Source organism: Dipteris shenzhenensis, chromosome 26 (assembly GCF_047967505.1).
Source record: "Dipteris shenzhenensis isolate YYH24624 ecotype China chromosome 26, Dip_SZ_1.0, whole genome shotgun sequence".
Lineage (NCBI taxonomy): Eukaryota > Viridiplantae > Streptophyta > Polypodiopsida > Gleicheniales > Dipteridaceae > Dipteris > Dipteris shenzhenensis.
In genome coordinates this window covers 9,192,989-9,204,639 of record NC_141621.1, presented here as the reverse complement: position 1 = coordinate 9,204,639, position 11,651 = coordinate 9,192,989, and the positions used below count along the sequence as shown (strand labels likewise).

The window sequence follows — 11,651 nt, the reverse complement described above, 5'->3', positions numbered from 1 at the left end:
AGCCAATCTGGGAGATTATCAGCAGCATTACAGGATGGCACATCTGGACCTCGCGTTGCGCGCAGATCCTCGGTGGCACCTCCTTATCGACTGCCCAGATCATGGCGGAGATATGGAGTGAGATTATTCATACCCTCAGAGGCCAGTGGGACCAGATTCAGGGAGACTCCCGGGCTGGTCAGGAGAAGCGGAGACGCTTCCTCCAGGCTTGGGACACACAGAGCCTCTTCTTCGAGCAGACTACACAGGGCCTTCGGTGGCACTACTCACCACCCCGATGGCTGTTCATTCACACTCAGCATATCCCTCCGTGAGAGTATGATTTATTATGCTACCTTTTAGGGCTGCGTCCGGTTTGTGAACGCAGCCCGTCAGCTATAAGCTGACCTCTTGTATTTTGTTCTCGAAGTAATATAATTAGCACTGTTTTTTCGGCAAAAGAACACAAGAGGAGAGGGATAGGGGGAAAGGAGAAAGAGAGAGAAGGAGAGAGAGATCCTCTATGACAAGACACAAAACAACACAAACCCCACAAAATCATATTTTAGTAAGCACGGTGATGCTCGTGACTCATCAATACTGGAGCAGTAATGGAATCATAAGAGATCATGCTTCCACCTTGCTACCACCAGAAAAGACCACAACCTTGTCTTCGACAATTGAGGCTACGTAGACTTGCCTGGATTATGCATCTACATAGACAAATTGAAAAGACAACAATGCTAAACTTAACACGACAGAGTGTTCTGGCTTACCAAAAACTACATATTTAAGGTTTAGTCTTAATCAAAAGCCATTCCCAGAAAATCTGAGAGGCAACCTCAGAATCCGACATTCACAGGTTCCAACTATTGGACCCTTGCTTTGAAGACATGCTAAACAGGTTGTTCAGTAGATCAATGAGGAAAAATCAGGATACGGTTGACCTCTGCATGCTTAAAACCGCTTCTTCTTACTGGAGAAAAGTCTCTCTCTTTTTATCCAAAGGTATAGAAGCACAGCCAAAACTCCAATTGATATCACAATGGGTCGCCAGGGAAATGGTGGATCCTTAAAACAGACAAGGGTTGTCTGCAACTCAACAGCAGCATCGTATGCGAGCCTGTGCATTCGGAGCAAATCATGGTCCGATGATTTGACAAAGTAGAGTGCCGTGTCGAATTCAAAATGGGAAATTGCTGATAGAGCTTTCTCAATTTTAAAGTGGAAAACACTCCACCTCTGCATGAACTCTACATGCCTTTTGGGACCGAGAAGCTTCCGTTCACCTCCATGTTCCTTCACAGACTGCAGCACATCTATTGCACTGGAAACAGATGCATTCAAGACGGTAAAAAGAGTGTTCCTAGGGGCTGCATCTCTCTGCACAAATGAAAGTGATACCATGTCTGAAAAGGGGCCAAATGGTGTCTGGCCCACACCCCATGTGTAGTCAACAATGGTACTGTTGTGCTGGGTACTCCAACGGAGATGGGTTGGGGTGACTCCCCAAAGTGACTGCAAAAGGGCCCCAACAATGGGTCGCTCCAGATGCCGAGTTTGGGAAACAATATGGCGCCCGTTACATGTATAGTCGCTAACACCTTGTGAAGATTTTGTCCTGACTGCAACCACCATATCCCTAAAAGCCATGGCCTGATGATAACGATCTAACAGTAAATGTCTGTCTTGATCAAGATCAAAAATATACACAGGGACGACTCGGGCTGAAGATGAATGTGCAATACTTGCTTTGGTAAACAATTCATGCTTTGCATGCCGAAGACCCCAATGCAGCTGCTTAGAGTCTAGATACTCACTCACGATCAACGTGTAATTCTCAAAATGAAACCTGGAAGTGTAAGATCTCAAAGACCGTGATACTGTGACCATACAAACAGAACAGGAGGAAATCTTCAGCACATGGCGGCGAAATTTCAAATGCTGTCTTTGGAAAAGTAGACCATTTTTGCTTTCCTGTGAAAATGTGTTTTCTATAATATCCCAATCTAATCCTTTAGGATCGGCTTCCTGATCAGACCCTTGAATGTGAATGAAATGGACCTCCATTTCAGTCTCGAAATGTGCAGGGATGCGCAATGACGGAGCAAGTAACATCTGTGTTGCACTCCATACAAGTGACGCCAAGTCTGCAATGAATGCCTTTCCCCCTTGCTTGCTGCTGTGCAGAGTAGCCAAAGGATGGGCATCCCCACGTGGCAGGAGACCTTCACCAGAGAGCGCTGGCCCATACTCTACTGGACCTGCAGCTAGATCTATCCACATGTATCTATCATTACCAGTCCAGATGCTCCCCAAGCACTTTGAAAATGCCGGTGACTGCTCTCTCAAATCGTAGCTGTAGGCATAGGATCGGGCTTGTTTTCTCAAGTTCAGAAGATAGATGATGTAGGAACCAATGGGCTTGGGAAGGTCACCTCGAATTATCTCATCGACGGCAGTGTAGTCAACAGGTCTAAGATTGGCATTTGCAAGTGAGGACGGCTTACTCAATTGCTTTTCGATCGCATTGTAGATTGTATCGGCCAACTGCCCTGATGCAGGTTCGACTACCAAAGAAGCTTTCCTCCTCATCAAAAGATCGTGAGAGTCACCTCCGATAACTTTGACCTTCTCATCACGACTCACTACATCAATGTAATGGGTGAATTGATTCTCCAACTGCAATTTATTCTCGCTAGAAAAACCGATGAGTTTCACTGTGATTGGAACTGTGGTTTCAAGAGACAAAAGGGAAATAATTTTGCTGTATGTATCAGAGGAACCCTGTCCGAGAAGCCTTTTCTGAGCAGGCAATAAGGAGAGGAAGGAATCATTTTGAGCTAGGGGATCAGCATGAGCTTGAGAGAGCGCAGAATCAAGCCCGTAAAATCCGTACATGAGGTCCGCCTCTGCTTTCAGGACCAAGCAAGGCAGCAGCAGAAAAATTGCGTACATGTTCGCCCACCTTGCAGATGCCGCCCTGCCGGCTCGATCAGCTCGATCGGACCTGAACCGATCGGACGCCATTGGGACCGCTATTTCCTTTCCAAATGCTTCACCGTCGAAACAATTCAAACCTAGGAGGACACCTTCATACCTTGGAGCAGGAAAAGAAAACAACAGTGACACATCCTTAAGCGCGCCTAGCACTGCAAAACCGCCAACAGGTCGCTGGGACTGTTCAAGAGAGCCTCAAAACCCCAATCGACCATCTTCCGTTGAATAAAAATAAGAAATATGCAGAACGCCAGAGCGGAAGCAAAGAGGGCAACACAAAGAAACTGCCGGCAAGGTTCAAAGGTTGCAGATTAGGGAGAAGAATACCTCTCTAGCAGAGCAGATGCGAAGGCTCCGTATCGCTCTCGTCTGCGAGCTGAATACCGACCATGAAAGCTCGAGGGGATGTAGGAGCCTGAAGGATCAAAATGAACAGAAAGAGATCAGGATTCGAGGCACTAGTAGCATTGGCAAAGGCAGAGGCAAGCTGAACCAACTAATCATCTCGAGCTCCGCCATCGCCAATCGCCATCTCCATCTCCATCTCCATCTCCATCTCCATCGCCATAGCCTCAGCCTCGGCCTCAGCCATTGCCTGCTCTATGGAGTTCCATTTATGCTCAGTCAAACTTTCCGTTGACCTTCACTCCACATTTGTGTTCAACATAACACAACACAAAATAAAAGGCCGGCTTTGAGTTAGCTTAATTAAAGTCGGCTGCCCTCGGTTCCCTTCATAAAGGAAAATTAATTTTATGGGTAAAAAAATTTGAACTTTTTTGATTGGCTCTATTGCTTATCATGGTCTTCATGTGATTGGCTTGAGGGAGTGGATCTTTTAGCCATGCATGTGTACAATATCTACTCATTGAACTGCAGTTGCCTTTTGCATGCATTGAGTGAACGTGCACGTGTTGTTTCTGGATTCGCAATTCGTTTCTATGGGACCCTCCATGTTGAAGCAGCTACATGAACACGCGAGGGTCGCTACTCCTTCGTTGAATTGTAGTTGCCTTTTGCATGCATTGAGTGAACGTGCACGTATTGTTTCCAGATTCGCAGTTCATTTCTATGGGAGCCTCCATGTTGGAGCGGCTGCCTAAACGAGCGAGGGTCACTACTCCTACATTGTCGAAACTCAGTGCATGTGTTCATTGCCTTGTGGTGCGTCTCTGCTGGAGCACAGGAGAACCTGAGGGTTGCGAATCGATTGATTGGCCTACAAAGCACACAAGCGTCGAAGCTCTTGCAGCATTACACTGATGCTCCTTCGTGTGGGTCTTCTCTTTGTCTATATAAACGCACCAGGTTTGCCAGTCAAGTGGACGGTTTCACCTTGCTCTACAATAGTATCTCGTACATCCCTTTGCTATCTAGTTATGGCCTCCAAAACGGATTATTGCGGTGAATCCATGGAGACCAACAGTGACAACTTTGAACGTGGTACCAGCTAGAGCAATTCTTGATATTCCACCTTCCGTATTCCTTCTCGTATTCCTTCCTTCATTTCTTCAAATTCTGACTTCTACATTTTTTGTGTTGTAGAGCTCCACAAATTCTTGGACCCTATTCAAGCAGGAGCTTTTGAGGGCGAGCTGTCGTGAGGCACGAGAGGCCTTCTATGCAGCTCCTCTACTTTGGGCGATAGCTCCGACGAAAAATCCCATCTCGAAAGATGAAGACATTGGGATCGTTGAGATGGGTTTCATTGTTGGTGAGAGTTCTTTTGCATAGCTGGATACATATATTGTTTTTGCCTATTGCACCTCTTTGCTCATCCTCTGGAGCCGTGATTCACATGCCATGGAGCCTGGGGTCATCCTATCGTCTGCGACAATGAATCAATACCTCTAAGAATCCCATGTCTGGCTACGCTGTGGTGGTGAAGCAGTGTGGAAGTGGCAAGGCACCCATGAAGTCGTTGAAACAGGCGTCGCAAATTGCTACCAAGGAAGCATACGAGGAAGGTGTGCCACGCTTTGACTCTCTTGCTTCATTTGTTTTATATCTGTGTAAGCGTAGCACGTTTGACTACCTGCATGACTTGCAGGTTATTACTTTAAGAATCCATGGCTCTATAGCTATTGTTGTAGCTACCTTGGTTGCTCATATACTATTAGCATCTGAGTAAAGGACTTGGTGGCTTGTGCTAGGAGAGTCGTATGGGTTTAGCTTCTTCTTTCGTGTTTGTTGTATTCAATTGAATCCAATTTGTTTCAATTTGTCACCTGCTCTATTTTGTAGCAAGACAATTATCCAATGCTATATGATTCTACCCATTTGTGACAATGAGAATGCAGGTTTGGATTGCAAGCTATTGTGGTTGTAACTTAGTTGCAAACAATACATAATTTATGTATCATGGACAATTCTTTTGAAGGGTAATTCGTTGCGAAATCAGATGCATTCTCTGTGACACACAATTTCATTGAAACGTAATTGTTTTGCCATTGTAGACTCATAAACCAATTGTTGTTGCACATTCAGATTGACTAAGGGATGCATTTAATGATGTTAAGTTTGTTGTGTGCATAGTGGGTGTTTGCATTGTCAATCGAAAAACCTTTTTTTAAAGGCAATGAAAATCATGGCTAGACAAATACTGTCATCAATGTGGGTGTGAATGCCAAAAGCACAATTGAGAGGACATACATTATGTGCAAAAGACATCGCACAGCTATCACAAACATTGAGAATGTGCTACAATCAAATATCGGGTATAGGGATTTTGTGTGCTTGAGAACATCCATGGACTACAAGAAAAAGCTTAAGAAAAACCTATTTGCCATGTTGCGACAGCTTGGTGCACCTACATTCTTCTTAACACTATCTACAGTTGAAAGACTCTAGGCACCCTTAATAGAATGTTTATAGTAATTAAGGCACCCAAACCACACAAATGCCCAACAACAATCTTCTGCAAAAATTAGAGAATTAATTAGATCTGACCCAATGACAATGGTGCGGTACTATGTTCAAAGATTCAAAGCATTGAAGAACATTCTACTGAAAGAAAATGAAATACTTGGTAGAGTCGCTGACTATTTCTTTGTCACCACTGAGTTTCAAAATAGAGGAAGCTAGCATGACCATGGTTTATTGTGGATTCATTAATGAAACAATTGACTCAAACCATTCAAAATTTAACAAAACATTAATACCGATTCATGAAAATGAAACAAATAACAATGCAAGATCCAGTTCTGACAACTCAGTTAATACAACACATACAAGAAACAATTCTGACTTGGGAATAGAAATGAATAAAACATCCAAACAAACCGACTCACAAACATACACTACAAAAACATATGAGACAAAGTCGAACAAGGAATACCACGCAATGTTACGAAAACTAAATAATGACCAATGCATAATTATAGAGGAGATCATGCATTACCAAAAAGATTATTCTCTTTCTTTTTGGTAATGCAGGAACATGGAAAACATTTACATTACTTCTTCTTGTACAAGCACTTCTTCGTCTCTACACACAAGGACATGAGATATGTCGATAGACCGAGAGCATTGCTTGTAGCATACACTGGGAAAGCCGCATATAACATTAGAGGATTAAACATACACTCAACTTTACATTTACCCCTTTTTGCATTAAAATATACTACGTTAACACTTGAGAAACTACAGGCACTAGCAACACTATATTCAAAAGTTGAGGTTTTGGTCATTGACAAAATTCCATTGGTAGGGCAAAATACATTCCAAGCAATAGACATGCGGATGCAAGAAATAAAGCATAACCATTTATAGCCATTTGGAGGAGTGGACGTTGTACTTTGTGGAGACCTATGCTAAGCTAGCCCGACTAAAGATAGTTGGATCTTCTCTACAAAGAGTTCCATATTCACAACAACAACATCAATTTGGAAATACCACGTTGGAATACTATATACTATTACAACCAATGAGACAAAGGCAATCACAAATTCTTATAGATTCTCAATAGAATAAGAATAGGAAAACATACGGATGATGACATATAAACTCTTAACAAACTGTACAAAAGAAATCACAGGAGAAACAATCAATACCTCACCTCTTCTATAAAAACGCATTAAAAGACAAACACAATGACAAAGTATTCCAACTACTTGATGGTGAAGAACATCTTCTACAAGCAAGAGACAGAATAGACAAAACATGTAGCAAAACAATAAAAATGCCAAATGACCCTAGGTCTACTACAAGTTTACATACACAACTATCACTTAAAGTCAAGATGATCGTTGAGATTTGCTCAAGAAACTTTGATGTGTATATGAATGGGATTGTTAATGGTGCTGATGCAATCTTCATGCACTCGGACATAGTAAGAAAACCTGCCATAGCTTGGATAACATTTGAAGATGAAACGACGGAATAAAAAATACGCTACAAAAGCAAAGAACTTTACAATGAAAACATCCCTAACAATTGAATACCGATACTACAAATACAACCAAAATTCCAAATAGGCAAGAACCACCTAAACACTATAACAAGAACACAAGTTCCTATTCAGCCTGCATTTGCATGAACAATTCACCGTTCTCAAGGATTGTCAATGAATTCCCTAGCATTTGACCCGTCAAACATAAAATCACATGGACTCGTCTACACAGCATTGTCCAAAATACGAAACCCAAACCACATGTACTTAATCAATAAACTACATAACAAACACATCAAAGTGGACAACAACGTCTTAGATGAGATTGAAAGGTTTAAAACTCACAGGCAATGGAAATTCAACCAAAAAAACTTGAAAGATTTACAACTGCAACATATAAACATCCAATCGCTCAACACATCTGAATTCAATACACACAAGAACGACATTATACAAATTGAAAGCATAATGGCAGCAACAATCCTATGCTTTCAAGAAACACATGATACACAAAACAAAAACCCAAAACTAGACAGTTTCAAATGCATTCACAAACATGAAGGCGTCAGAATTGCAACAATTAAAAAAACCACTCTACAGGTGCTGCATCATTTCTACATTCACGAACAGGGCATTGAAACATTAATGACTACTTTAGAGACATCACTGCAACAAGAAATAGCAACCATAAACATTTACAAAAAGTGAATGCAAATGTTAACATAATATTAAAACATACAAACACTTTAAAAAAAATTAAAACCCATAAACATTTATTCTGGGTGACTTCAACATTGACTACAAAAAAAAACAAAACAACTATCAACTCTAAACAAATTCATGGAATCTCACCACATGAAACAACACATCAACTTTCCAACAACAATATATGGATCCACTTTAGATCACATTTGGACTAATGCCCAGTCCAAAGAGAGTTGGTATGGAACAAACTTTGCTTACTGGAGTGATCATTCAATTCTTTATACGTGCACTTCAAACCCACTTTAACACAAACTTAGGGCAAGCCTAGTGAATATAATTCACCTTGTTTTTCCTTCTTATTTTTGAAAAGGCCGGCTTTGAGTTAGTTTAATTTAGCATGGCAATTTGGGGCAAGATTAATTAATTGGATTTTTTATTTTATGTTCGCTTGGGGGACATATTTAACATCTTGGGGAATCACAATAACACCATTAAGGGGGTTTTTTTTCACATAAATTTTATTAGAAAAGAAAAGTACAAATATGAAAATATACACAGAGCAACATGAAGGATTCCACTACGAAACCAGGAGCATAGTACTCAAGAACAATCATTACTATTGCCAAAAGTCTGATGGTACCTCAACAGTATGAAAGACAACATCATTATTAGCTCTCCAAATCTGCTGGATCACCACATCTCGTACAAGCAAACTTGTGTCTCAGTCAATCTTCCTCTATCTTTGAGCTTCCATGATATGGATGTGGGGCTCTAGCCAACCAGTGTAAAATATGCATCGAGAAGTAAGACATTAGGGGGGCATAGAGTAAATACCAACACACTAGATTTGATTGGTGAACTAATATGCAAGCATTTATAGTATAATAAACTAGGTCTAGGCAAGCAACATTGTCGAGAGAGAAGAGAGCATTGCATAAGGAAAGTAATGAAATACTGATACATGAAGGATCTTTAAAATTGTCAATTGCCCTTCCTTTGGTAGATTACATGTTGCGTTTAGCACATTACACATTGCATTGGACATATAGCACTTTATATTTGGCACATAGCTTGTTGTACTTATCACACAACCACATATTTGTGTGGGGGGAGAGTTGGCACTTCCTCTCCAAATATTATGAGACCAAGGAACGTGCCTTTCCTTGGGTATCTTGCATGTTGCATTTAGACATTGCACATTGCATTTCACATATGGTACATAGCAATTTGCACTTATCATGCATTCGTGTGGGGGGAGAGTTGGCACGCTTCCTCTCCAAAAATTATAAGATCAAGGAACGTGCCCTTCTTGGGTGGATTGCACATTGTGCTTAGCTCATTGCCTTTATCATATTGCTTTTCACATATAGCACTGGTACATAGCACTTTGCACTTATCACACAACCACACATTTGTATAGGGGGAGTTGGCATGCTTCCTCTCCAAAAATTATAAGATCAAGGAACGTGCCCTTCCTTGGGTAGATTGCATGTTACATTGAGCACATTGCACATTGCATTCTATAGATAGTACTTTGCACATAGCACTTTGTTTTGCAAATAGGATTTTACATTCAACAAATAGTGTTTTGCTAAGTCGATAATGTCTTTGGTACACTTGTCAATCCTACAAATCAATTTGCCATTGCTTCTCCATAACTCGTTTCCTCAACTCTTCACAAGCCTTTCTAAACACCTCCTTCTTAGTGCATGAAATCTTTGGCTTGAACCTGACAACAAACTTGTAGGAAGCCTGCAACAACCTACAGAATCCTCTTGGCACCATCAAGACACTCCTTTCAAAAATCTACGGAATCTGAAAAACTCAGCACAAGATGAAGAGACCTTACACCACAACACAGCTCGAACTCTCTCCTAGCATGTGTACACAAGCACACAAAAACACTTGTAAACCAACTAATGTAAGCTTGACATGGGCGAGCAATCTTGCTTGTCCATGATTCGAGGGCAATCCCCTTGGTGTGCTAACTTCTGAAGGTCAGGTTAGGTACCTTAAAAAGCTACCAGAGCCTTTCCATCTTCATAGCAAATTGAACTGTTGCACTGCTACCAACCAACAATGCCACTCATCTTGGCCATGCCCATGGCATTTATAACAAAGATGCTCCATGTTGTGCCTATGATTCTCCTCTGCATTGAGAAGTATGAGGTCTCTTGATATGCTTTCTTGAAGGGCCTTTGGGTCCATGACCCTTGTTCATGAGCTCAAAATTTTGAGCAAGCTCATATTCGAAGTTACAAACATACCACAAAATGTTAGACCTATGACCATGTAGAAACTCCATGGCCCCTTGTATTGGCTTAGAGAGCTCAACAAAAAGACCATATACTAGGGTGACAAATATCAGCTTGGATGTCCTTGATGAAATATGCCCAACCATAGCGATCTATTTCTAGACATCATGGTAATATTTTGTGCAGCACTTGTGCCACCAACTAATAGCTTCACCTATCAAAGTATATGGAAGCTAAGATGCACTTCTCGTTGTCCTACAAAACTGCACAACAAACAAGTAGCTCTCGAATTTGTTGAGCCAAGATAAGAGAAGTAAAGGTTTTTCCTAGCAAAGATCAATCCCAATCCTTTTCTACTTGCGCTACCCAAATGTGCTCTTCTTTGGCCTCTTGTGCAACTTCTTATACTTTTTGCTTTGCTCAACTTCTCTGGCCTCCTAGTTGTCATCTGACCTCTTATTTCCTTACTTTGTCGGAGATGTTCTTCCCTCATCACCTGAAGGTTTGACTAGCACATCATGGGAATAGCCCACGGATCATGGACGTTCAAGATTACATGCCCGTGTTTAGACCACGGCCTAGATATATTCAATGCACTATGGGCATGCATGCGTAGCTCTAGTCTCTAAACACCCTTAGGGCCTTTCCTTGCACATGGGGATGTAGTAGTGGTGTCCGCACATGTGAGGGAGGTGAGGGCGTTGATGGACAATCAGATACCCCAGAGCCTCCATCGATTCATTTGGCCACGACGTCGCATGTGGTGCTTGCGCTTTGGGCTTTGGGTGGTACAACATAACTAGATCTCCAATCTCATATGTCATGAACACATGACTGTTATCATATAACTTCTTCTACTGTACTTACACCTTTTTCAAATGGGCTGCCGAATTTTGTCAAATGAATCTCGACATGATTTGAAGATAGTGAGACCATGCTTTTGCCTCTCGTGTCTTGATTTCATCCAACTTGATGAGACTGGTTTCTGCTGGCAATATGGTTGGACAACTAAATAATGCTTCAAAAGGTCTAACTTTACAACTTGCCGATGTGAACTAGTATATGACCTGGTTGTGACTTGAGCATCCATCAAAGGATAAATCTAAGCAGGTTAATGAGCCTAAGAGAGCAGTATTATCCCAAAGTTCATGTTAAAGATGTAGTTAATTCAAAGACTTGGCTTCGAGTTGAGCATCCATCTAAGGATAAATCTAAGCAGGTCAATGAGCCTAAGGAAATAGTTTTATTCAAAGATCTTGGCTTCGAGTTGAGCATCCATCTAAGGATAAATCTAAGCAGGTCAATGAGCCTAAGGAAATAGT

The 11,651-nt window shown here is 41.5% G+C and overlaps 1 protein-coding gene across 1 annotated transcript; it reads right to left on the bottom strand.

The window, feature by feature from the left end:
• Positions 1-508: 508 nt before the first annotated feature.
• LOC147884637 (uncharacterized) lies at positions 509-3,575 on the bottom strand. Its single transcript, XM_087397565.1, has 2 exons — positions 3,307-3,575; positions 509-3,131 (listed from the first exon to the last, which is right to left on the bottom strand). Exon 2 carries the CDS (start codon positions 3,007-3,009, stop codon positions 937-939), a length of 2,073 nt encoding a protein of 690 aa, XP_087253691.1. The 5' UTR covers positions 3,010-3,131; positions 3,307-3,575; the 3' UTR covers positions 509-936.
• Positions 3,576-11,651: the final 8,076 nt, after the last annotated feature.

What these genes read in the sequence shown, in the direction of transcription:
- LOC147884637 (XM_087397565.1), bottom strand. Translation starts at nt 3,009, where the DNA reads ATGGCGTCCGATCGGTTCAGGTCCGATCGAGCTGATCGAGCCGGCAGG.